The sequence below is a fragment of the Chiroxiphia lanceolata genome, chromosome 14 (genome assembly GCF_009829145.1).
Source record: "Chiroxiphia lanceolata isolate bChiLan1 chromosome 14, bChiLan1.pri, whole genome shotgun sequence".
In the NCBI taxonomy this organism is placed as follows: Eukaryota; Metazoa; Chordata; class Aves; order Passeriformes; family Pipridae; genus Chiroxiphia; species Chiroxiphia lanceolata.
The window spans coordinates 3,433,403-3,459,991 of record NC_045650.1 but is presented as its reverse complement, the minus strand read 5'-3'; the positions used below and the strand labels follow the sequence as shown (position 1 = coordinate 3,459,991).

General features: G+C 48.6%; 1 protein-coding gene and 1 long non-coding RNA gene across 2 annotated transcripts; both read left to right on the top strand.

Moving 5' to 3' along the window:
* Positions 1–12,724: 12,724 nt before the first annotated feature.
* On the top strand, positions 12,725–14,504 carry LOC116793968. Its single transcript, XR_004359658.1, has 4 exons — positions 12,725–12,736; positions 13,557–13,674; positions 14,047–14,146; positions 14,444–14,504. It is a non-coding gene; the product is annotated as an uncharacterized LOC116793968 (long non-coding RNA).
* Positions 14,505–16,612: 2,108 nt separating this feature from the next.
* LOC116793967 (serine/threonine-protein kinase PAK 3-like) lies at positions 16,613–26,454 on the top strand. The gene is made up of 7 exons (XM_032702236.1): positions 16,613–16,616; positions 17,077–17,267; positions 23,891–23,954; positions 24,358–24,406; positions 25,212–25,327; positions 26,132–26,249; positions 26,337–26,454. Exons 2-7 carry the CDS (start codon positions 17,096–17,098, stop codon positions 26,361–26,363), a joined length of 546 nt encoding a protein of 181 aa, XP_032558127.1. The 5' UTR covers positions 16,613–16,616; positions 17,077–17,095; the 3' UTR covers positions 26,364–26,454.
* Positions 26,455–26,589: the final 135 nt, after the last annotated feature.

The following is a 26,589-nucleotide window of genomic DNA, read 5'->3' as shown; positions in this document are numbered from 1 at the left end:
TGTCCTCCTGCCCCACTCTTCGAGGTTTCTGCCACCAAGGAGGGACAGCTGAGCGGGCCTTGTCCCAGCCCCATTTGCTGCCTGGCACATTCAAGCAGGCCAGAAGGCTCCAGGGTTCTGGCAGGTTTTGTGGCAGAGAGAGGGAGCTGCAGAAGGTGCCACTGGGCTGTCCCTGCTGGGAAGGAAGGTGGCAGCCAGCACAGGGAGGGGCAGGGGGGGAATGCAGACATGCTCTCCCTGCAAGCCAGAGCTGAGTCCATCAGCGCTCTGCCCCTTGTGTCCCTGCTTGTCTGGGTGCTGAGAACCTCCACCTCAGTGCTTTCAGAACAACACACAGGCCTGCATCTCCTGGCATGACCTTGCTTAGAGGTACGGGAATTTCCCGAGGAGGGGCTTATGCCTCATATTTTTCACACCTAAAATAGCCCAAGTCTTTAGAGAAGACGAACTAAGGGAGTCCTTTGAGTTTTCTGAAATGGAAAAAGGCCCGAGACAGCAAGTGGCATTCCCGAGCACTGGCAAGGCAAAGTCCTTGCTGAAGACACCTTGAGAAATTGTAATGGCCTTATGGGCCATGTTTGCCTGGATAGCAAGGTCCTGGACATGAAGTTGGAGGTGTAGATGGTGGCCTCAGTCCTCCTGATGTGTATTGCTGCTAACCAGAGGAATCCCGCTGGAGCCTGTGGGAAACTGCATTTGGAAAGTAATGGTTCCTTTCTTTCTCTGTTTTTTCCTTTGGGCAGCATCCATTTTAGAAAAATCCGATAGTCTCGCCAACATGAGTCCTCTGCTCGATGCAGCCAGGAGCTCCCGCGCAGAGAGGCTCACAACACCATCACCAGAACCTCTGCTGGCTCCGTCTTACTGGAGAAGAGGAGAAAGAAGAGAAGTGGAGAAGGAAACGTCAAAGCAAAGCCTGAAGGAATGAAATCAGTAAGTGCCAGCTTTGGTACGCACTGCCTTTGGTGTCAATCAGAGCTGCAAGTTCCTGAGCAGACAACAAGCAACAATGCTTGCTCTTGGGACTGAAGATTCTGAGGGCTGGAGCCCTGCCATGACACGGTGCTTCAGCCCATCCGCTGACACCTGGAAAAGGGGTTTGAACTTCTGAGTCAGTGTCCCTTGCAGGACACATCGGAATAACTGTGCCCTTGGGGTATCTGCCCTCTGAACAGCCTTGTTCAGAAAATGCATGAAAATTGAAGAGGAAGGAAATGCCCATGAACTCGTGTAAATCCACTCTTTCTTCTCGTCCATTCACCTGGTGAAGTGGGCAGCAAAAGACAGCTTAAGAGCCGACTTGTGGCCAACAGCATCTTCCAAGGGTTTGCATTTGAACTAGGATCTCAGGGCATCTGCAAGCCACCTTTCCGACAAACTAATCTTGCCACAGATCCCAAGAGCTCTGCAATGGCAGCTGCTGCTGCAGCACCACAACCTGAAGAAGTCCTTTCCCGACATGGAAATGCCTCCACTGGCAAAGGAGGCACAGAGTAAACAATGACTAGGAAAATAGCCAATATCTACTCTGATCTTTGCAGCCACTTCATTTTAAATAAACTTTTGTTGTTATCATAGCTGGGAAGTATTGATGGGGGTTTGGTATGGTTGGAACTGGGGAAGGGTTTCTTCATTCATCAGCTCCAGACCACATTGCCTTTGCAATACATCCCACTGGCTGCTTCTGCCCAGTCGTGGTACTTCTATATGAGGAAGAAAGTGCAGTTGCAAGTCCAGACACAACCAGATGGAGAGTGGGGCAGACCAAACACCCCGTTGGGTACAGGTTTCAACTGGGACGTAGAGTGTTTGAGCTCTTGACAACTGGGTTTGTATGACTACTTGCAATCTCTGCCTGGATGAGAGTCTTCCTCAGCTGAAAAAGCAGAAGGTCAGCCCATGTGCTCCGAAAGGGCACGTCTGATGCGAGGCTTTCAGAGCAGCAGTGTGAGGGGCTGAGCCCCCGCAGAGCCTGGCAGAGCGCAGAGCAGCCTCAGCATGCGCAGAGCCAGGCTGGAAGGAGCCCAGCCCGGGGTGCTTGCATCTTTCTGGGACCAGACTAATCTTCCAGACTCAGAGACAAACTGGCTGTGGGCTGCTCAGAGGGGAATCGTGGCCAGGCATGGAAATGCACGGATGATGGGATTTGCCACCTTGGGTCTGCGCAGCACTCGAGAAGGGCAAAGGAGAGCAGAGTGATGGAGTCGTTTCTGGCGATGCCTCCTGACCTCTTGGTTGCCTCGTAGCTCCTGGGAAAGGTCGGCAGTGTCTGTGCCACTCTGGACAGAGGGGGAGGCAGCTGGGCTCTTCCACAGCCTTGTGCTCAGGTGAGTGTCCTTTAGGCATCCCAGTTCTGCCCTGGGAACTGAGGCTGACCAGAGGGTGACAGCCTTCCCTGGGAGAGGCCCCACAAAAGGGCGGATCCTCATGGCTTGGAGGCTCCCCATGAAAACGGCACAACTGACATCAGGGAGATTATTAAATGTGGGAGCATTATATGGGGGGTGTGCAAATTTATACAATATATAGACACACAATGTACTGTAGAATTATGACCGTTGTATATAGATAGTGTTGTAATAGATTAGTAGTTGTAACATCATTTACTCATCAAATTAGCAGTAGTAATAGTTGTAGTAATTTACTCTTTTAATAGTATTCCATGTTATATTTATATATATATATATATATGTATAATTGAAATCAAGGTTCTGTTAAGGCCAGTGGACTGTAAGTTGCAGAATGGGCAATTAATCTGTCAGTACTATAAGCCGATAGTCCTGCAGCTGCAGTTCCTAAGCTGACAAAACAAGTTGTTATGCCTTTCTGAATAAGTCTTTTGTATATTGTCTAAAAGTGTACGCTTAAAGTAACGAAGGAACGGACAAGGATCAAAGGGTCAAGAACGAAGACGATAAAAAAGTATCTAAAATGAACATCAGGAGAGGCCTACACACTAGGCCTCAAGGACGGATGAACTAATGCACCTGGCAACTGAAGCGAGCCTGAAAAGAACCAACCAGATCCAGACTTGCGAACTCGGATCCAACAGAAGGATAATAAGTGACTATGGGAAGGGAATTGACAATAGTATAAAAAATACTGGTTTTGTCCACTGCTTTGCTGGCCGTGAATGGAGCAGGGGTCCCCGGCAGTTGATTTGCTTATTTGCAATTTATATAAATCTTAATAAATTTTTTTGCTACTATATTTTAGCCTAAGTTTCATTTTACTTATAACAGTGTGTTACAGCACTATGGGCATACCTGGACTCTGTACTGTCTAGGGCACTTGCACAACACCCCATAACTCTCCTGCACTATAGCCCCTTACATAATGCTCCCTTATACATGGATAATGTACATACGTGTGTGTGTGTGTAGAGAGAGAGAGAGAATGTGTAAATAGCGTGTAGATATAGTGTGTAGATGTAGTGTGTATATATGTATCATTTGTGTGGGAACAGGAAAAAATTAAAGGAAAAACAGAATGGGGGTGGGGGCGGAACTGGGGCTTCCTTCAAGTTGGGAGCGGGACCGCGTGGTGCCGGGGAGCTGTAGGGAGACTCCTGGCCACTGTGCTCAGTGCCTGGCCTCTTCCCCCCGCCCCACCCCATGGCCCAGGCTGAGAACCGTCGCCGCTGCTGCCTCAGTCTGGGGGCCGCCCCGCCTCATCGGCAACTATTTGCCTCAGCCCTCAGGTGTTTTCCCCTCAGCCCACACCAATTTTTCTCTCAGCCCACAGTTTTTGCCTCAGCCCACAGCCATTTCTGCCTCAGAACTGGGCCCCCCCCCCCTCAGCTGCAGCGGTTTTGTCTAAGCCCAGAGCCATTCTCATCTCAGCACTTGTACCTGCTGCTTCAGCCCCCAGCGGTTTTGCTTCAGCCTGGGGGTCACCCCAGCTCAGCTGAGGCCTCACTGATGCCGGGAAAAGGCGACGCTATAAAACTCAAGAGCCACAGGCGCTATTAAGCCGCTACTTCTTTATTACGCTGCCGGACGCGCGGCGGATGACTCCACCTGACACGCGCCACCGCTCCCCCTCACGGCTCCCGTTTTCTCCCCGTAGGTCATCCAGATCCACCGCACGGGTTTACATATTCATGAACTACCCCAGAGTGGGCGCTGTTCTATGGCAATCTCGGGACACGCCTTCTGGCGCCTGCCCACTTCTCTCGGGTGCTCGTCGGGGACGAAGGCTTAGAGTCTGCCTCTCACTGAACGCTTCACCTCGCTCTCGGAGCACGCGCACTCTCTCAGCACCTTCCCTCAGCAGGCAGCAAAGAGAGAGACCCCTCACACGGACCGCTGGTGGGCCCTGGATATTCCACTGTAGCAGACAGCAAGGCTATTCAGGGCCCAGTAAATCTTACACGCACACAGAAGTTGGATAGGAGAAGGATTTAAGAGCTCCATGTCCACTGAGGGTTCCGAACCCTGTAGGTTTCCCACAAGCCTAAGGGAATTTGGTTCTTGCAGGGGCACCAGGAGCTCAGTGCTGGGCAGAGAACTTTCTTGGAGAAAGTCTGACTTGAGTGGCTATGGGAGAAGTGGCCAAAGGGGGGAGAACGGGCAGGAAGCACCCACGGGGGCACCCACACTCTGACAGCTGCTCCAAGGGCTCCCCTGCCACGTGTGGAACACGGACGTGTCCCTGAGGGATTCCCAACAAATGCTGTCCATGTCAGGCAATCACAGCTGTTCTGAATGCCCTCCAAGCCTCTCCACGGTAAAAGGGGAAGAAGCCCAGCTTGGGACAGCGAGGGCTGAGCCGTGAGGGCTGCCGGGGAGGAATCTCACTCTTCTGGAGTCAGCTACTGTTGCCAAACACCTCTGAAATCCTCGGATAACAGAACCCTCAAACCCTGCATTGCTACTGTTAAAAAGCAAGGCGTTACTTTATTCACAGCGCTGAGGGCTGTGGGTGACTGGCCAGCGGCCTCCACACAGACACGGATTCAAAACTTTTTCACCTATCTTTCCATCTTTAACAAACAAAGCAATTAATGTTTTTTGGTTCTAACTACACAGTTCTCTTTCATGAGTAATATTCCATCTTCTATTGGTTATGGATTCCCACTTCCCATGCTAATTAGTCCACAGTTTTAGTCTTTTTAGTATCTTTTTCTTCTGCTAGGGCCGCTCCAACACATCGACCGAGTCTTTGTTAGCGCCTTCTTTATCCTCTGGCTGCTGGAAAACATCCTTGTGGTCCATAAATTCTCTATTCCAGATGTGCAACTTCAACAGTACATCCTTCTCTCCTAGGCTTTGTTCATTGAAGCCCAGTGAGGTTAGCTTAACAAAACTTGGAGTTGTAGTACTTTTCCCAAGCTGTGTTCTCACAATGGCAGCTTCTGTTCAATTCTGCTGAAGGCTTGCTAGAAGTCCTAACAGGCCTAACACACCACTTACGTGTGTTAAAAACAACCAATTACAAGGTTAATTAAAACCAATAACTAAAACTATTTAAAAAGTTCTATTGCTTCCAGCACTCCTGGGAGCATCTACCTCGAGAGTCAAAATATCAAGAGTCAAGTCCTGACCAAACAAGTCAAGAGTCGGGCCTCGAAGACTGTGAGAATTAAAATGCAGAGTCCTGATGCTGTTCACAGTGCATGTGGCAGCTCCTACTCCCAAGCACTAGATACTTGCTATTTGAAAGCACCGAGGACAGACGCTGGTAGCCAACTCCCAGAGATGGCAGTTGAAAGGAAACCATCCTACAACAGCCGGGTGATCCATGAGGGTTTGCAGCATCCATGAGGGTTGTCCCCTTTCTTGACAGTCAGCCTGTACAAGTGAGATCCCTTTCCCACAGAAAAACTTAAACCGCTTGTCCTCAATATCGTTTCAGTGTAGAGCCGGGGCTTTAAGTGGGTGGATCACTTTTCAAATGCCACCCTCCCTCGTAGATGGTCAGGAATTCATCCAAGCCTTTGACCCTTCAGCCTGTTTTCTGACACCTGGTTTCTGTATCCATTCAAAGAATCACCAGAAAACAAGCTAAGCCTCAATCATTATTCCATGGAAGAGCAGAATTGACTTCCAGATGAGTTTTAGGCAGAAAGGTGAGCTTTACATCGGGAGGTAAGCTGACAAGTCACAGCAAGAAAGGGAGCTCAGGCTCAACAGGAGAGCAAGATTCACATTCCGGGGGTCAAGAAGCCACCCAAACCATTGCAGCGTGGGGAACCTTGAACGGCTGGTTCTGTGATGTCACAGGACTGTTGGCCCACTGTCGCTGTGATGTCACTGAAGTGCTGGGTGGCCATTGCAGTGTCCGTGGAACGCTCTCATTCAGGCACCAAGGGCCTCGGCTTGCGGTGCAGTTCGTCGTGTGCTCATCGCAGAGGAGTCATCAGATTGAGGATTTCTCAGCGGAGAGCTTGCGAACGGGCATCCAAGAGGAGTTTACGGCTCGAGGAGCTCTCAGCGGAGAGCTTCCTAACTAGAGACGGTTTTTCTTTTCCCTCCCCCTTGTACTGTAGCACAGCTTTGCTGAAATGTTTCGGCAATCTGTGCTACAGTTCATGATTTTGTGCTCTTTTCATCAAATTTATATTTTTCTCCAGACAGGTCCAGTCTGATGACGGATTTCCGAGAGGTGAGTAGTGTTTTTCCTGGGGGCAGCATACCTGGCTTTGGCATGGCTGTGTTCTTTATGCTCTTCCTTAGGGACTGAGATGATTTAGAAACAAAACTGCCCTTAAGATACTCTTAGTTTGGTAGAACTCCTGTCAACAGCTTTGTCTGAAAAGGGGGGGGTCTGTGTGTGGACAGCATTTGGAATGGAACTTGAGGGGGTTCTGTACCCTCCACTGGATAGCCTGTGGAGTCTGTAATTTCCTCACTTTGCTGGTTCAACCAGTACGACTTCCAAAATGCAGGCTTGGGAGAGCTTCTCAGAAGTTCTTCTAAAAACTGTTCAGTTATCTCTAGAACTGAGGGGAAAGCATCCTGTTTACTAAATTCCATAACTAAAGGATTTGATCACACCAATGACCTTTAAGATAAAATGCCAACTTCCAAACAGTGCAGGCTCCTGAACCCAGGAGCTGTTCGTGTGCTATGTCAGAATGGCTAGAGGGGATTTTTTGGACAGTTTTTCTGGGAAACCATTTTCAGCAAGCTAAAGAGAACTGATGCTTGTCATTTATTAAAAGAAAACCCAAAACCAACAGAACAGAAAAAGAAAAAAAAAAGAAGAGGAAACTTCTTTAGCTCTTCAGCTAAAGAACAATGAACAATTAATGAACAATTTGCATTTGCTTGATGGAGTTTCCATTTGTTTTATTTCCTGGGAAATAGCATTAAAAATAGACATGAAACTGTAGAAGAAGATGAATGTGGGTTTTTGTCCTCTTCTCTTGCTTGCTGAGCAAAAGAACTGTTTGCTCCTGGAGAGAGGTTGTGAAAGAAAAATGCTCTTTATTTGGGTTGCCTTGTGTGATGGGATTCCCCACAAGAGGCAGTTTTCTGACAACGTCTGGTTCCTTTTCCCTTGCCCACTGCAGACGGAATCACCAGTGGATATGGAGGTGGACACAGAGCAGCCCGTCCTTCTGTGAGTGGAAAAGGAAGCTTTGCCGTTCCTAGTTTTTAAGAATCATGGAGCGAGCTGTGAGCTTGGCCTGCTCCAACAGAGTGCCAGCCTGAGAGGCCGAAAGCAAGTCCATGAAAGAAAGGCCACGTCAGTGCCTTTGCAGCAGCAGCAGAAGCAGCCAAGGGATCCCTGGCTCTTTTCTCATTTTCTGTTCAAGAGCTTTTAAACAGAGGAAGGGCTAAGTTTGCAGCAGCAGATTGTTTGCTGCTTTTAGCCATGGTGGGACATCTAAGTCAGAGCAATATGCAGCACTGTCTAACTAGTTGGTAAAGAGAGCAAATTTGGGACAGTGTGATGTAATGCTCTGCCACTGAGAGGCAGCTGGGACTGTGGAGGGATTTCAACTCCCCTAATTTACTAGAGAGTTAAATTGGCCTGGGACATGCGCACTGTGGAACTGAGGCCCGTAGGACCAAGTGCATGTTAATGGCTGTCTTGTGTTTCCTTTGTCCCAAGCCTAAGGACATGCCACCCCAGCTGGAGACTCCCAGAAATCCGCCGCCTGTGTTCCAGTCCTACCTGCTGTCTTGCCTGTGTGGGAATGTGAGGCCCCGATGGCCTACCAGGCAGCTTCTGCAGGTAAAGTGGCTGCAGGTGAAAGCGCTGTCCAGGGATGGGCTTTGTCATTAGCTAAACTCAGAGGCATCAGGAGGCCTCCTCTCCTACTAATCTCCAGTCTTGGTGCCCTCAGTCCTCCTGATGTGTATTGCTGGTAACCAGAGGGATCCCGCTGGAGCCTGTGGGAAACTGCGTTTGGAAAGTAATGGCTCCTTTCTTTCTTTGTTTTTTCCTTTGGGCAGCATCCATTTTTAGAGAAATCTGATTGTCTCACCAAGAAGAGTCCTCTGCTCGATGCAGCCAGGAGATTCCTTACAGAGAGGGTCACGACACCAGCACCAGAACCTCTGCTGGCTCCCTCTGTTTCCGGACAAGAGGGGAAAGAAGAGCAAGCAGAGAAGGAAAACTTCAAAGCCAAGCCTGAAGGAATGAAATCAGTAAGTGCCAGCTTTGGTACGCACTGCCTTTGGTGTCATTCAGAGCTGCAAGCTCCTGAGCAGCCAGTGCTTGCCATGCATAGCTGAAGAGTGTGAGGGCTGTAGCCCTGCCATGACACGGTGCTTCAGCCCAGCCCCTGACACCTGGAAAAGGGGGTTTGACCCTTCCTGTTTAGTCTTTAGATTGCCGTGCAGGATTCCTAGGAGACAGGAGAAACTGTCCCCTGGACGTACCTGCCCCTCCACAGGGCCTATTTCAGAAAACCATGAAAAATGAACAAGAAAGTGGCCTTGTGTCCAATGACCCTTTTGTGATTGTGTGTAACTGTCCAACCTTGCAAGGGACAGAATGGTGACTGTCCCTGGCGCTACTGACTTTCCCCAGGGCACAACACCAGCACCAGAACCTCTGCTGGCTCCCTCTCTTTCTGAACAAGAGGGTAAAAAAGAGCAAGCGGACAATGAACCCGTGGCTGTTGTTGGAGCCGCAGAGCCTGAAGAAATTAAATCAGTAAGTGCCAGACTACATTAGCATTGCCTTTGGTGTGATTTAGAACTTGTGATGAGAGCAAGCTTGCTTTTCATGGCTGAAGAGTGTGAGGGCTGGAGTCCTTCCATCACATGGTGCTTCAGCCCAACCACTGACACCTGCAAAAAGGGGTTTTGAAACTCCAAGCTGAGCCAGTGTCCCTGGCAGGACACATAGGAATAACTGTGCCCTGGGTTACCTGCCCGTCTGAATAGCCTAACTGAGAAAATCTAAGCAAACTGAACAAGAAAGTGGCCTTTTGTGAAATGACCCTTTTGTTATTGTGTGTAACTATCCAACCTTGCAAGGGACAGAATGGTGACTGTCCCTGACTCTACTGACTGTCCCCAGGACACAACAGCAGCACCAGAACCTCTTCTGGCCCCCTCTGATTCTGGACAGGAGGTTGAAGAGAAAGAAGTGGAGAAGGAACCTCTGGCTGTTGGAAAAGAAATGCCTCAAGGGATAAAAACAGTAAGTGCCAGCTTTGGTACGCACTGCCTTTGGTGTCATTCAGAACTGCAAGTTCCTGAGCAGCCAGTGCTTGCCATGCATGGCTGAAGAGTGTGAGGGCTGGAGTGCTGCCATGACATGGTGCTTCAGCCCAGCCACTGACCCCTGGAAAAGCAGTTCTGAACTTCCAAGTTGAGTCAGAGTGTCCCTTGCAGGACACACAGCAATAACTGTGCCCTAGAGGGTAGTTGCCCCTCTGCACAACCTAGTTGAGAAAATGCCTGAAAATTGAAGAGGAAACTGCCCATGAACTCGTGTAAATCCACTCTTTTCTTCTCGTCCATTCACTTGGTGAAGTGGGCAGCAAAAGACAGTTTAAGAGCCTGACATGTGGCCAACAGCATCTTCCCAGGGGTTTGCATTTGAAATAGGATCTCAGGCATCTCTGCAAGCCACCTTTCTGACATAAACTAATTCTTGCCACAGATCCTCAAGAGGCCTGGTGCTGGTGCAGCACGACAACCTAAAAAAGTCACCTTTGCCAACACTGAAATGCCAAGCACAAGCACCGGCAAAGGCAACGCTCGGAAGAAGAGCATTCCAAAGAAATTCACAGACCGGCCGCCAACGCTGTCCCCACTAACACGACTTTTCCTGGCTGAGCTCAGTACGTATCATGTATTTCCTGGCTGGTACAGCAGTCCATGGTATGCATGTCAGCTTTAGTTCTACTAAGGAAGAGAGGAAGCAACAGAGCACTGTGGCTGTTCCTTCTGCCTCTGAGGGCAGCTGGGGCTGGATTCAGTTTTCCTGAGCTTCCATCTACGCTCCAGGCAAAGGCAGAGCTGGTTTCTGGTTGAGCAGAAGGCTTTGACCTAGTGAATGACCTAGTGAACTCCTGTGTGCAGAGGGCCAAACCCAAGAGATATTAGGGTTCCTAAATTCTCTTTAAACTCCTGTACTCCTCACAAGTCATTGGAGTACAAGACTTTGCTGAAATCTCTAAGGTTGAAGACAAACAGTGTGGTTCTTCAAATGGCACAGGCAAGGTCCTCTTCAGAACTCAGCCTGCTGATCAGTGATGAGGGTCCTAGTTCTAAAGCCCCATCCTCAGGGATTAGAACTTAAGATGCTGCTCTTGAACACCATAAAGGCTTTTTTTTGTCAAATTGTTGAAAGGTTGTGCAGATTCCATCCTCTCCTGTAAACACCTGATAATATTCTTTCTGTTCGGAAAATGGCACTTGTTCACAACAGTAGATTCCACAACTCAATTTAATTGTCAAAATTTAATTTTTAATGCACTTACTTAGTGCATTCAAAACCACTAAACCTTTGGCTGAATCACACGGAGTGTTTCTCTCCAAGAAAATAAGGGCTCTGTTGCTCCAGCTCTCCTTAATGTTTGTAGACAACAAACTCTTGCATTGGTGCCTGTTCTTTTCTGATTTCTGTCTCCTCTGAGCATTCCTCCATGGGCTTAGTTTCCTGTCAAGGTAAACCCTCAAAAGACTGTGGAAAATCAGTCTTTGTGGAGCCACCTCTGCGTCGGAGCTGCCTCTGCTGTTGTGGTTATTGTTGTTGTTGTTGCTGTTGTTACCAGCTGACTACAAAGGGCTCACAGCCCCGCACAGTGGGGCTGCCTTTCAGATCTGCTGGAAGGTGGTATCTCTGCTTCACATGAGCATCTTCATCGTTGTTTCTTCAGAGGGCATTGTGAGTGAGGGGAACCCTATGAAGAAATACACTTTACAGCAGCAAATTGGCCAAGGGTAAGTCCAATCTCAGCTACTTCCACCAAACCATGGGCCAGGGATTTTGCTGGTGTCATATCAAGCATGCAGTCGGGCAAGCTGCAAACATGGGCAGACACTGGGCTTACATCCTCCTGTCTGTCAGTCCTGATCAGTATTAATAACTGTGGTCAGAAGGCATTGTCAAAGACAACTCGATGCTGGCAGTCTCTTGCCTGTAACAAGGAGCAGGACGTGGAGTATGTCCTATGTTTTCTCCTGGCCACCCTGCATGGCAGAGGGCTGCTGGGCTGCTGGGCTGCTGGGCTGCCTGGCTGAAGCCGAGTGTTTTATAAACACTCTGGGCAGCAGAGCTCTGCTCTCTGGGTTGGCTTTCCTCACCCAGGGCCTAAACGCCTTCTCCTTTCTTGGCTGCTGCTCTGTTTCTAGGGCTTGTGGAACTGTTTTCCGAGGAGTTGACATTGCCACAGGAGGACAGGTAAGGGCCAGCACCCCCGGCAGATTTTGCAGCTCTCGAGTGCTTTCCCCTCCGCTGGGAGCTGTGACCACAGCTCTGGGTGGCCACGAGATCTTTGCTGCACAGACTGTTCCTCTGAGGGCAGACAAGTGTCAGCCTGCAACGCACAGTTTGGACAGACCTTGTCCTTATTAAGTCCCCAAAAGAACGCAAGGAGAGCAGCGGTATCTTTCAGAGAAAGGACACCTTTGCTCAGACTTATTTACTGACTATGCTAATGCATCAGCTACTTGTGGCTCCTTCCCAGCTGCGTGCTGCACTTGGGAAGTGCACTTACACAGGAGGTCTGCAAGGGATCGAAAGGCCCTGAGCGCTGCTCATAACCCCGGGCACATCCATAAAATACCCTAGAATGGGTTCTTCCTTTTCAAACCCAGAAAAGAATTGCAAAGAGGAACTGGGTTTAAAAAAACGTTCTTTAGAACAGCAAAATCAACTTCAAGATGTATGAAAGTGCAGGGATTGTATTTTTTTTGTGAAACCTCCGTGACCTTTTAGGATGGATTTCCCCCATTATGGATTGATTGTTTGCAGACCATTTGTCCCAGAGTTTACAAGGCAAAATAGTCTCTAGCCACGTGTCCTGTAACTGGCACACAAGGGCGAGTGGAGGAATCGTCTCTTGTCCTGTCAGTTAAGAAGCTCTGGTGTCTAATCCCAGGCAGTTTGGCCCACCCTGGCTCCATCATTCCAAAAACACCTGCTCCATGTGCGCTGTGGTCCCGTGCAACAGACTTCTCAAGTCTGTGGCTTTTAATCTCCTTTTAGGTGGCCATCAAGAGGATTGTTGTTCCAACAGAAAGTACGAAAGGGAGCTAGTTTTAACTGAGGTTGAACTCTTGAGTAGCGTGAGGCACCCCAATAGCGTTCGCTATATAGACAGGTGAGTGGTTCTGCGGCTTATCACGTCGAGGTTCATTGACACACTGCAAGCCAAAGGCTAAAAAGCCACTTTGGTCACTGGAAGAACATGGAGCTCTTCATTATTTTCTCAACTCTTCCAACTGAAGTGGATGGGAGGAGCTTGCCTTGTGTCTGCCTTGGCCTTTCTGGTATAGGTAGTTTGAAGCGTGTCTTCCAAAACCTGCATCTGCCATGTCTTCCTAAAGCCACAGCCTTTCAGTTCACTACCTCCCTCTTCTTTTGGGGTCTGGTTTTTTTCAAACTGACCATCTTTTCTGTGCCTTAATGATACGTGCTGATAACCCTCCTAGAATTATTGCCCTTGGGGTTTTCCCTCTACTTTCTGTTGCTTGTGGATGCCAGGAAGACTAGGCTCTTGTTTGCACAACCACACAGTGTGCCAGTGTTTAAATGGTTTTTCCCTCTTTCTGAATGCACTTTATGCAATGCTTTCCAAGGGGTTGACCAATATCTGCCCTCAGTGGTGCACACTCTCCTCCCGTGGAGAAGTCTGTGTTGCCTGCTTCCTGGAGTTCAGGCTGGAAGGGATGAGTTAAGATGATGAAGCAGCTGATGGCAACGTCCTGGCTCCGGATTTCTCTCTGCTGTCACTAAACTGCATTTTTGCCTTGCTTGCCATCTAGACATCTCCTTTTCCACAGATGAGCCTTTCTCATTTAGCCTGCTCAGATTCTGTCTTCATTTACAAGTGACCTGGCAAGAAAACTCAACTGCAGTCTTTCCCCTAAGGTCATTGAGCTGTGCCCATTCATCTCCATGCTGTGGGTTTCTTCTTTCAGCTATGTTTTCAATGAAGAACTCTGGCTGGTGATGGAATATGTGGAGGGATGCACCTTAGGCGATGTCATTTCCAAACAAGCTCTTGAGGAAGAGATGATAGCCTCTATCAGTCGGGAGGTAAGGGATGCTGCTCTTGCTTCTGACAGCTTGGACAGGATGGTTCTTTGCAAAGGTGGTAAGAACAGGAGTGATTTCCTGTTCAGAGCTTTGTTTCTGTGTCGCTGTTATGATGTGGAGAAGAAAAGAGCATCCAAGTGAACGGCCTGCCAGTCTCACTGCATTTCTTGTACTCTGTTATTATCCTCATATAATGTTGTTGTACTTTCTTTTTAGTTTAATTTCAATTATTTCTTATTCTAAACTTTGCCACTTGAGGTATGTCTGCAATTGATGTGTCCCCTGGAAATTTGATCTTTTAGAGCCATTCCTTTTTTGTGCGATAAATCAGCCTAATTAATTTTTCTTGCTCATTTCTTTGTTTAATCTCAGTGCCTGAAAGCCCTGGACTTCCTTCATTCAAATCGAGTGATCCACAGAGACATCAAAAGTGACAATATTCTTCTGGGAATGGATGGATCTGTCAAATTGAGTAGGTGTCTTGGTCAGGCACAGCGTTCCCGGGAGGCAGGGTCTGGGGTTACCTTTGAGTGCCTGCCAGTTCCCCAGAAGTGGTGCTGGTGGGAGTGCCCAGCCCCTGCTGTAAGCTGAGAGAGAGGATGAGGCTGTCAAGAGTGCCTTTGGTTTGGGTATGTCCTTCCAGAGGAAACAGAGCACAGCCACTCTTCCAGCCAGATTCAACACTGTGCTCTCAGACTGAGAGTGGGGAATTCTTGTGCTTGCTTTCATAATTTGAGCTGGTATTAACAGTACTTGTTTTTGTCTGCAGTTGATTTTGGCTTATGTGCTTGGCTTCACCCTGGGAGAAGAAACGGAGGTCTTTCATTGGGACTCCTTTCTATATGGCACCAGAAATTTTGACAGGAGACAAATACGATGCCAAAGTGGACATCTGGGCCCTTGGCATCACAGCACTACAATGGCGGATGTCCTACACAGGTAAGGTGCAATACTGTCAGAGAGCCCTGCCTTTCTCCCTGAGCCATATCTTTCTCCCACTCACATCAGCTTGAGCTAGTCCCACCAAGGCCCACGTCTAAAAGTGTCCTGGAGCACATCTGCTCACAGGAGAAGCGACATGTGCCAGTGCAGAAATGGGCCATTCTGGCCTCCAACAATGCTTGAATTCCTCCTGTGCTCTTTGGACTCCCTTGCAGCTGGATCTCCAATGGCAGGAATTTTTCAGCAGCAGGATTCTCCCAGTGGAGAATTACTGTGAAAAGCATTCCAAGGGTATCTGCAGGCCAGAAGGTCTTTTCAAACTTGGACCAGTGCCCACTGCTTACCTGAGCCTTTCAGGGCAGGTCACTGCTTCTAGTACTGCCACAATTATGCATTAGCCAGTACATTTCTAAAAGTAGGTTCTAGCACAGCTCCTTGTAGGAAGCCAATGTATTTTCAAGTTTCCAGTTTCAGAGGCTAATTCCCTAAATGAAATGACCAGCTCTTACACCAAAGGAGTGTGCAATGGCCCAGGAAGGTATACTGGGATAAAACCCCATGACTAAGAGCTGAAACCAAGTTTAAATGCTGCACAGTAATTCCTGAGGAAGGCAACAATTATGGAAAATGTCAGTCTTGCAGTCCTTCAGAAAAAGGTTCCTGACTTTTCTTGGAAGACTTCTTTTGGATTGCATTTGCCTTGCAGAAGGCAGCAAAAAGAGATGAAGGCAATTAGCAGGACTGGTCTGGATGCTGAAAATCTCTGCTTCCTTAAACTCAAATGTTGATCAGGGCTCCTGGAGAAGCCCCAGGTCAACTCTCAGAAAGCAAGGATTGGCCTGTGCTGGATCTCTTGCCCTCAGGGAGGGATGCTTAATGGCTGCCTTGTGTCTTTTGTCTCAGCCTAAGGACATGCCACCCCAGCTGAAGACTCGCAGAAACCTGTCTCCTGTGTTCCGTTCCTTCCTGCAGTCCCTGCCTGAACCAGAATGCGAAGCGTCGATGCGACGGCCAGGAAGCTGCTGCAGGTAAAGTGGCTGCAGGTGAAACAGCTGTCCCTCCTGCCCCACTCTTTGAGGTTTCTGCCACCCAAGGAGGGACAGCTGAGCGGGCCTTGTCCAGCCCCATTTGCTGCCTGGCACATTCAAGCAGGCCAGAAGTGCTCCGGGTTCTGGCAGGTTTTGTGGCAGAGAGAGGGAGCTGCAGAAAGGTGCCACTGGGCTGTCCCTGCTGGGAAGGAAGGTGGCAGCAGCACAGGGAGGGGCAGGGGTGGGAATGCAGACACTGCTCTCCCTGCAAGCCAGAGCTGAAGTCCATCAGCGCTCTGCCCCTTGTGTCCCTGCTCTTGTCTGGGTGCTGAGAACCTCCACCTCAGTGCTCTTCAGAACAACACACAGGCTGATCTCTGGCATTGACCTTGCTTAGAGGTACGGGAATTTCCCGAGGAGGGGCTTATGCTCCTCAGCAGTTTTGACACCTAAAATAGCCCAAGTCTTTAGAGAAGACGAACCTAAGGGAGTCCTTGAATTTTCTGAAATGGAAAAGGCCCGAGACAGCAAGTGGCATTCCCGAGCACTGGCAAGGCAAAGCTCCTTGCTGAAGACACCTTGAGAAATGATTAATGGCCTTATGGGCCATGTTTGCCTGGGATAGCAAGGTCCGGACATGAAGTTGGAGGTGTAGATGGTGCCCTCAGTCCTCCTGATGTGTATTGCTGCTAACCAGAGGAATCCCGCTGGAGCCTGTGGGAAACTGCATTTGGAAAGTAATGGCTCCTTTCTTTCTTTGTTTTTTCCTTTGGGCAGCATCCATTTTTAGAAAAATCTGGTAGTCTCACCAACATGAGTCCTCTGCTCGATGCAGCCAGAAGATTCCTTACAGAGAGGGTCACAACACCAGCACCAGAACCTCTGCTGGCTCCCTCTGTTTCCTGGACAGGAGGGGAAAGAAGAGCAAGCAGAGAAGGAAACATCAAAGCCAAGCCTGAAGGAATGAAATCAGTAAGTGCCAGCTTTGGTACGCACTGCCTTGGGTGTCATTCAGAGCTGCAAGTTCCTGAGCAGCCAGTGCTTGCCATGCATGGCTGAAGAGTGTGAGGGCTGGAGTGCTGCCATGACACGGTGCTTCAGCCCAGCCACTGACCCTGGAAAAGCAGTTCTGAACTTCCAAGTTGAGTCAGAGTGTCCCTTGCAGGACACACAGCAATAACTGTGCCCTAGAGGGTAGTTGCCCCTCTGCACAACCTAGTTGAGAAAATGCATGAAAATTGAAGAGGAAACTGCCCATGAACTCGTGTAATCCACTCTTTTCTTCTCGTCCATTCACTTGGTGAAGTGGGCAGCAAAAGACAGTTTAAGAGCCCGACTTGTGGCCAAGTCTTCCAAAGGTTTGCCTTTGAAATAGGATCTCGGGGCATCCTCTGCAAGCCACCTTTCTGACATAAACTAATTCTTGCCACAGAGTCCTCAAGAGCTCTGCAATGGCAGGTGTTGCTGCAGCACCACAATTTGAAGAAGTCACCTTTGCCAACACTGAAATGCCAAGCACAAGCACCGGCAAAGGAGACACTCAGAAGGAAAGCATTCCCAAGAAAATCATGGACCGGCCACCAAAGCTGTCCCCACTAACACGACTTTTCCTTGCTCAACTCAGTACGTATCATGTATTTCCTGGCTGGTACAGCAGTCCATGGTATGCATGTCAGCTTTAGTTCTACTAAAGGAAGAGAGGAAGCAACAGAGCACTGTGGCTATTCCTTCTGCTGAATCACACGGAGTGTTTCTCTCCAAGAAAATAGGGCTCTGTTGCTCCAGCTCTCCTTAATTTTTGGAGACAACAAACTCTTGCATTGGTGCCTGTTCTTTTCTGATTTCTGTCTCCTCTGAGCATTCCTCCATGGGCTTGGTTTCCTGTCAAGGTAAACCCTCAAAGACTGTGGAAAATCAGTCTTTGTGGAGCCACCGTGCTTTGGAGCTGCCTCTGCTGTTGTGGCTATTGTTGTTGTTGTTGCTGTTGTTACCAGCTGACTACAAAGGGCTCACAGCCCCGCACAGTGGGGCTGCCTTTCAGATCTGCTGGAAGGTGGTATCTCTGCTTCACATGAGCATCTTTCATCTTGTTTCTTTCAGAGGACAATGTGAGTGAGGGGAACCCTATGAAGAAATACACTTTACAGCAGCAAATTGGCCAAGGGTAAGTCCAATCTCAGCTACTTCCACCAAACCATGGGCCAGGGATTTTGCTGGTGTCATATCAAGCATGCAGTCGGGCAAGCTGCAAACATGGGCAGACACTGGGCTTACATCCTCCTGTCTGTCAGTCCTGATCAGTATTTAATAACTGTGGTCAGAAGGCATTGTCAAAGGACAACTCGATGCTGGCAGTCTCTTGCCTGTAACAAGGAGCAGGACGTGGAGTATGTCCTATGTTTTCTCCTGGCCACCCTGCATGGCAGAGGGCTGCTGGGCTGCTGGGCTGCTGGGCTGCTGGGCTGCTGGCTGAAGCCGAGTGTTTTATAAACACTCTGGGTCAGCAGAGCTCTGCTCTCTGGGCTGGCTTTCTCGCCCAGGGCCTAAACGCCTTCTCCTTTCTTGGCTGCTGCTCTGTTTCTAGGGCTTTTGGAACTGTTTTTCCGAGGAGTTGACATTGCCACAGGAGGACAGGTAAGGGCCAGCACCCCCGGCAGAATTTGCAGCTCTCGAGGGTGCTTTCCCCTCCGCTGGGAGCTGTGCCACAGCTCTGGGTGGCCACGAGATCTTTGCTGCACAGACTGTTCCTCTGAGGGCAGACAAGTGTCAGCCTGCAACGCACAGTTTTGGACAGACCTTGTCCGTATTAAGTCCCCAAAAGAACGCAAGGAGGGCAGCGGTATCTTTCAGAGAAGGACACCTTTGCTCAGACTTATTACTGACTATGCTAATGCATCCCTACTTGGTGGCTCCTTCCCCAGCTGCAGTGCTGCACTTGGGAAGGGCACTTACACAGGAGTCTGCAAGGGATTGAAAGGCCCTGAGCGCTGCTCATACCCCGGGCACATCCATAAAATACCCTAGAATGGGTTCTTCCTTTTCAAACCCAGAAAAGAATTGCAAAGAGGAACTGGGTTAAAAAACGTTCTTTAGAACAGCAAAATCCAACTTCAAGATGTTAGAAAAGTGCAGAGATTGTATCTTTTTTGTGAAACCTCCGTGACCTTTTAGGATGGGATTTCCCCCATTATGGATTGATTGTTTGCAGACCATTTGTCCAGAGTTTACAAGGCAAAATGTCTCTAGCCATGTGTCCTGTACTGGCACACAAGGGCGAGTGGAGGAATCGTCTCTTGTCCTGTCCAGTTAAGAAGCTCTGGTGTCTAATCCCAGGCAGTTTGGCCCACCCTGGCTCCATCATTCCAAAAACACCTGCTCCATGTGCGCTGTGGTCCCATGCAACAGACTTCTCAAGTCTGTGGCTTTTAATCTCCTTTTAGGTGGCCATCAAGAAGATTTTTGTCTCGACAGAAAGAACATAAAGGAACTAGTTTAACTGAGGTTGTGGTCCTGAGTTACTGGAGGGCACCCCAATGTCATTCGCTATATAGACAGGTGAGTGGTTTCTGGGATTATCACGTCGAGGTTCATTGACACACTGCAAGCCAAAGGCTAAAAAGCCACTTTGGTCACTGGAAGAACATGGAGCTCTTCATTATTTCTCGACTCCTCCACCTGCAGTGGATGGGAGGAGCTTGCCTTGTGTCTGCCTTGGCCTTTTCTGGTATAGGTAGTTTGAAGCATGTCTTCCAAAACCTGCATCTGCCATGTCTTCCTAAAGCCACAGCCCTTCAGTTCACTACCTCCCTCTTCTTTTGGGGTCTGGTTTTTTTCAAACTGATCATCTTTCTGTGCCTTAATGATACGTGCTGATAAACCCTCCTAGAAATTATTGCCCTTGGGGTTTTCCCTCTACTTTCTGTTGCTGTGGATGCCAGGAAGACTAGGCTCTTGTTTGCACAACCACACAGTGTGCCAGTGTTTAAATGGTTTTCCCTCTTTCTGAATGCACTTTATGCAATGCTTTCCAAGGGGTTGACCAACATCTGCCCTCAGTGGTGCACACTCTCCTCCCGTGGAGAAGTCTGTGTTGCCTGCTTCCTGGAGTTCAGGCTGGAAGGGATGAGTTAAGATGATGAAGCAGCTGATGGCAACGTCCTGGCTCCAGATTTCTCTCTGCTGTCACTAAACTGCATTTTTGCCTTGCTTGCCATCTAAGACATCTCCTTTTCCACAGATGAGCCTTTCTCATTTAGCCTGCTCAGATTCTCTCTTCATTTACAAGTGACCTGGCAAGAAAACTCAACTGCAGTCTTTCCCCTAAGGTCATTGAGCTGTGCCCATTCATCTCCATGCTGTGGTTTCTTCTTTCAGCTACCTTTTCAATGAAGAACTCTGGCTGGTGATGGAATATGTGGAGGGATGCACCTTAGCTGCTGTGGTTTCCAAACAAGCTCTCGAGGAAGAGATGATAGCCTCTATCAGTCAGGAGGTAAGGGATGCTGCTCTTGCTTCTGACAGCTTGGACAGGATGGTTCTTTGCAAAAGGTGGTAAGAACAGGAGTGATTTCCTGTTCAGAGCTTTGTTTCTGTGTCGCTGTTATGATGTGGAGAAGAAAAGAGCATCCAAGTGAACGGCCTGCCAGTCTCACTGCATTTCTTGTACTCTGTTATTATCCTCCTATAATGTTGTTGTACTTCCTTTCTAGTTTAATTTCATTTTATTTTATTTATTATTCCAAACTTTGCCACTTGAGGTATGTCTGCAATTGATGTGTCCCCTGGAAATTTGATCTTTTAGAGCCATTTCCTTTTTTGTGCGATAAAATCAGCCTAATTAATTTTTCCCCTTGTGTTTCTTTGTTTAATCTCAGTGCCTGAAAGCCCTGGACTTCCTTCATTCAAATCGAGTGATCCACAGAGACATCAAAAGTGACAATATTCTTCTGGGAATGGATGGATCTGTCAAATTGAGTAGGTGTTCTTGGTCAGGCACAGCGTTCCCGGGAGGCAGGGTCTGGGGTTACCTTTGAGTGCCTGCCAGTTCCCCAGAAGTGGTGCTGTGCCCAGCCCACTGCTGTAAGCTGAGAGCAGAGTTGCAATGTGCAGAGAGCTCTAGAGAGGATGAGGCTGTCAAGAGTGCCTTTGGTTTGGGTATGTCCCTTCCAGAGGAAACAGAGCACAGCCACTCTTCCAGCCAGATTCAACACTGTGCTCTCAGACTGAGAGTGGGGAATTCTTGTGCTTGCTTTCATAATTCGAGCTGGTATTAACAGTACTTGTTTTTGTCTGCAGTTGATTTTGGCTTCTGTGCTTGGCTTCAACCCTGGGAGAAGAAACGGAGGTCTTTCATTGGGACTCCTTTCTATATGGCACCAGAAATGTTGAGAAGAGACAGATACGATGCCAAAGTGGACATCTGGGCCCTTGGCATCACGGCGCTAGAAATGGTGGATGGTCCTACACAGGTAAGGTGCAAATACTGTCAGAGAGCCCTGCCTTTCTCCCCTGAGCCATATCTTTCTCCCACTCACATCAGCTTGAGCTAGTCCCACCAAGGCCCACGTCTAAAAGTGTCCTGGAGCACATCTGCTCACAGGAGAAGCGACATGTGCCAGTGCAGAAATGGGCCATTCTGGCCTCCAACAATGCTTGAATTCCTCCTGTGCTCTTTGAACTCCCTTGCAGCTGGATCTCCCAATGGCAGGAATTTTCAGCAGCAGGATTCTCCCATTGGAGAATTACTGTGAAAAGCATTCAAGGGTATCTGCAGGCCAGAAGTCTTTTCAAACTTGGACCAGTGCCCACTGCTTACCTGAGCCTTTCAGGGCAGGTCACTGCTTCTAGTACTGCCACAATTATGCATTAGCCAGTACATTTCTAAAAGTAGGTTCTAGCACAGCTCCTTGTAGGAAGCCAATGTATTTTCAAGTTTCCAGTTTTAGATGCTAATTCCCTAAAATGAAATGACCCACTCTTACACCAAAGGAGTGTGCAATGGCCCAGGAAGTATACTAGGATAAAACCCCATGACTAAGAGCTGAAACCAAGTTAAATGCTGCACAGTTAATTCCTGAGGAAGGCAACAATTATGGAAAATGTCAGTCTTCCAGTCCTTCAGGAGAAGGTTCCTGACTTTTCTTGGAAGACTTCTTTGGATTGCATTGCCTTGCAGAAGGCAGCAAAAAGAGATGAAGGCAATTAGCAGGACTGGTCTGGATGCTGAAAATTCTCTGCTTCCTTAAGCTCGGTGTTGATCAGGGCTCCTGGAGAAGCCCCAGGTCAACTCTCAGAAAGCATGGACTGGCCTGTGCTGGAGCTCTTTCCCCTCAGGAGGGATGCTTAATGGCTGTCTTGTGTTTCCTTTGTCCCAAGCCTAAGGACATGCCACCCCAGCTGGAAGACTCGAAGAAAACCTGTCTCCTGTGTTCCGTTCTTCCTGCAGTCCTGCCTGAACCAGAATGCGACAGCGTCGATGGACGGCCAGGAAGCTGCTGCAGGTAAAGTGGCTGCAGGTGAAACAGCTGTCCAGGGATGGGCTTTGTCATCAGCTAAACGCAGAGGCATCAGGAGGCCTCCTCTCCTACTAATCTCCAGTCTTGGTGCTTTTCAAATGACCACTAAGTAGCATCCTAGAATAATTTGGCTTGGAAGGGACCTTTAAGTGGCATCTAGTCCAACCCCCCTGCAACAAGCAGGGGCATCTTCAACTAGACCGGGTTGCTCAGAGCCCTGTCCCACCTGACCAGGGGTGGGGTATCCACTTCCTGTGCCTGTGTTTCAGCACCCTCATTCTGAACAATGACTTCCTTGGATGTAACCAGAATCTATCCTCTTCCACTTGAAAACCATGACCCTTTGTCCATTACAACAGGCCCTGCAAAAAGATGTGTCCCCTTGAAGAATTGAAAGGCCACAATAAGCTCTCCCTGGCACCTTCTCTTCTCCAGTGCCATCTCTCTTGGCCTTTCCTTAGAGGAAACATGGAGGTCTAGATAGTTCCCTATGTCCTCCTGATGTGTCTTGCTGGTAACAAGAGGAATCCCACTGGAGTCTGTGAGAAACTGCATTTGGAAAGTAATGGCTCCTTTTGTTCTTCTTTGGTTTTTCGGTGGCAGCATCGGTTTTTAAAAAAAATCCAAGAGTCTTGACGAGATGGCTCCTCTGATTGATGCAGTCAGAAGACCCAGAACACCAGCACCAGAACCTCTGCTGCCTCCCTCTGTTTCTGGACAAGAGGGGAAAGAAGAGCAAGTAGAGAAGAAAGTTGTCAAAGCAAAGCCTGAAGGAGTGAAATCAGTAAGTGCCAGAGTACATTAGCACTGCTTTTGGTGTCAATCAGAGCTGCAAGTTCCTGAGCAGACACCGCTTGCTCTTTGGGACTGAAGAGTGGGAGGGATGGAGCCCTGCCATGACATGGTGCTTCAGCCCAGCCACTGACCCCTGGAAAAGCAGTTCTGAACTTCCAAGTTGAGTCAGAGTGTCCCTTGCAGGACACACAACAATAACTGTGCCCTAGAGGGTAGTTTGCCCCTCTGCACAACCTAGTTGAGAAAATGCATGAAAATTGAAGAGGAAACTGCCCATGAACTCGTGTAAATCCACTCTTTACTTCTCGTCCATTCACTTGGTGAAGTGGGCAGCAAAAGACAGTTTAAGAGCCTGACATGTGGCCAACAGCATCTTCCCAGGGTTTGCCTTTGAAATATGATCTCGGGGCACCTCTGCAAGGCGCCTTTCTGACATAAACTAATTCTTGCCACAGATCCTCAAGAGCTCTGCAAGGGCAGGTGTTGCTGCAGAACCACAACCTAAAGAAGTCCCTGCCCGACACTGAAATGCCAAGCACAAGCACTGGCAAAAGAGGCATTGGGAAAAAATGCACACAGAAAACAAGCACTGGGAGAAAAGCTCTGGGGAAACCAGCACAGGGAGAAAAAGCTCAGACCAGCCACGACTGATATCCTCACTAACAAGTATTTACCTCGCCGATCTCAGTACGTATCATGTATTTCCCTTCTAGCAGAGCAGTCCATGGTATATATGTCAACTTTAGCTGTACTAAAGGAACAGAGTGTTTGTGGAGCCATCTGTGCTTCAGAGCTCCCTCTGTTGTTCTTGTGATTGTTGTTGTTACCAGCTGACTACAAAGGGCTCACAGCCCCGCACAGCGGGGCTGCCTTTCAGATCTGCTGGAAGGTGGTATCTCTGCTTCACATGAGCATCTTTCATCTTGTTTCTTTCAGAGGGCATTGTGAGGGAGGAGAACCCTGCGAAGAAATACACTTTACAGCAGCAAATTGGCCAAGGGTAAGTCCAATCTCAGCTACTTCCACCAAACCATGGGCCCAGGGATTTTGCTGGTGTCATATCAAGCATGCAGTCGGGCAAGCTGCAAACATGGGCAGACACTGGGCTTACATCCTCCTGTCTGTCAGTCCTGATCAGTATTTAATAACTGTGGTCAGAAGGCATTGTCAAAGACAACTCGATGCTGGCAGTCTCTTGCCTGTAACAAGGAGCAGGACGTGGAGTATGTCCTATGTTTCTCCTGGCCACCCTGCATGGCAGAGGGCTGCTGGGCTGCTGGGCTGCTGGCTGAAGCTGAGTGTTTTATAAACACTCTGGGCAGCAGAGCTCTGCTCTCTGGGCTGGCTTTCTTGCCCAGGGCTAAACACCTTCCTCCTTTCTTGGCTGCTGCTCTGTTTCTAGGGACTTGTGGAACTGTTTTCCGAGGAGTTGACATTGCCACAGGAGGACAGGTAAGGGCCAGCGCCCCCGGCAGATTTTGCAGCTCTCGAGTGCTTTCCCCTCCGCTGGGAGCTGTGGCCACAGCTCTGGGTGACCACGAGATCTTTGCTGCACAGACTGTTCCTCTGAGGGCAGACAAGTGTCAGCCTGCAACACACAGTTTGGACAGACCTTGTCCTTATTAAGTCCCCAAAGAACGCAAGGAGGGCAGCGGTATCTTTCAGAGAAGGACACCTTTGCTCAGACTTATTTACTGACTATGCTAATGCATCAGCTACTTGGTGGCTCCTTCCCCAGCTGCAGGGCTGCACTTGGGAAGGGCACTTACACAGGAGTCTGCAAGGGATTGAAAGGCCCTGAGCGCTGCTCATAACCCCGGGCACATCCATAAAATACCCTAGAATGGGTTCTTCCTTTTCAAACCCAGAAAAGAATTGCAAAGAGGAACTGGGTTAAAAACGTTCTTTAGAGTAGCAAAATCCAACTTCAAGATGTTAGAAAGTGCAGGGATTGTATCTTTTTTTGTGAAACCTCCATGACCTTTTAGGATGGGATTTCCCCCATTATGGATTGATTGTTTGCAGACCATTTGTCCAGAGTTTACAAGGCAAAATATCTCTAGCCATGTGTCCTGTAACTGGCACACAAGGGCGAGTGGAGGAATCGTCTCTTGTCCTGTCAGTTAAGAAGCTCTGGTGTCTAGTCCCAGGCAGTTTGGCCCACCCTGGCTCCATCATTCCAAAAACACCTGCTCCATGTGCATTGTGGTCCCATGCAACAGACTTCTCAAGTCTGTGACTTTCAATCTCCTTTTAGGTGGCCATCAAGAAGATTTTTCTCCGCGACAGAAAGAACAAAAGGGAGCTAGTTGTAACTGAGGTTTCACTCTTGAGTAGCGTGAGGCACCCCAATATCATTCGGTATATAGACAGGTGAGTGGTTCTGCGATTATCACATCATTGACACACTGCAAGCCAAAGCCTAAAAAGCCTTTGGTCACTGGAAGAACATGGAGCTCTTCATTACTTCTCGACTCCTCCACCTGCAGTGGATGGGAGGAGCTTGCCTTGTGTCTGCCTTGGCCTTTTCTGGTATAGGTAGTTTGAAGCGTGTCTTCCAAAACCTGCATCTGCCATGTCTTCCTAAAGCCACAGCCTTCACTACCTCCCTCTTCTTTTGGGTCTGGTTTTTTTCAAAACTGACCATCTTTTCTGTGCCTTAATGATACGTGCTGATAAACCCTCCTAGAAATTATTGCCCTTGGGGTTTCCCTCTACTTTCTGTTGCTGTGGATGCCAGGAAGACTAGGCTCTTGTTTGCACAACCACACAGTGTGCCAGTGTTTAAATGGTTTTCCCTCTTTCTGAATGCACTTTATGCAATGCTTTCCAAGGGGTTGACCAACATCTGCCCTCAGTGGTGCACACTCTTCTCCCATGGAGAAGTCTGTGTTGCCTGCTTCCTGGAGTTCAGGCTGGAAGGGATGAGTTAAGATGATGAAGCAGCTGATGGCAACGTCCTGGCTCCAGATTTCTCTCTGCTGTCACTAAACTGCATTTTTGCCTTGCTTGCCATCTAAGACATCTCCTTTTCCACAGATGAGCCTTTCTCATTTAGCCTGCTCAGATTCTCTCTTCATTTACAAGTGACCTGGCAAGAAAACTCAACTGCAGTCTTTCCCCTAAGGTCATTGAGCTGTGCCCATTCGTCTCCATGCTGTGGGTTTCTTCTTTCAGCTACGTTTTCAATGAAGAACTCTGGCTGGTGATGGAATATGTGGAGGGATGCACCTTAGGCGATGTCATTTCCAAACAAGCTCTTGAGGAAGAGATGATAGCCTCTATCAGTCGGGAGGTAAGGGATGCTGCTCTTGCTTCTGACAGCTTGGACAGGATGGTTCTTTGCAAAAGGTCGTAAGAACAGGAGTGATTTCCTGTTCAGAGCTTTGTTTCTGTGTTGCTGTTATGATGTGGAGAAGAAAAGAGCATCCAAGTGAACGGCCTGCCAGTCTCACTGCATTTCTTGTACTCTGTTATTATCCTCCTATAATGTTGTTGTACTTTCCTTTCTAGTTTAATTTCAATTTATTTCTTATTCTAAACTTTGCCACTTGAGGTATGTCTGCAATTGATGTGTCCCCTGGAAATTTGATCTTTTAGAGCCATTTCCTTTTTTGTGCGATAAAATCAGCCTA

Excerpts from the sequence above, each read along its gene's own strand:
- LOC116793967 (XM_032702236.1), top strand. The coding sequence starts at position 17,096 with ATGGCAGGTGTTGCTGCAGCACCACAATTTGAAGAAGTCACCTTTGCC. Across the intron at positions 17,268-23,890 it reads ACTTTTCCTTGCTCAACTCA|AGGGCATTGTGAGGGAGGAG; the intron begins GTACGTATCATG and ends TGTTTCTTTCAG. Across the intron at positions 24,407-25,211 it reads ACATTGCCACAGGAGGACAG|GTGGCCATCAAGAAGATTTT; the intron begins GTAAGGGCCAGC and ends ATCTCCTTTTAG.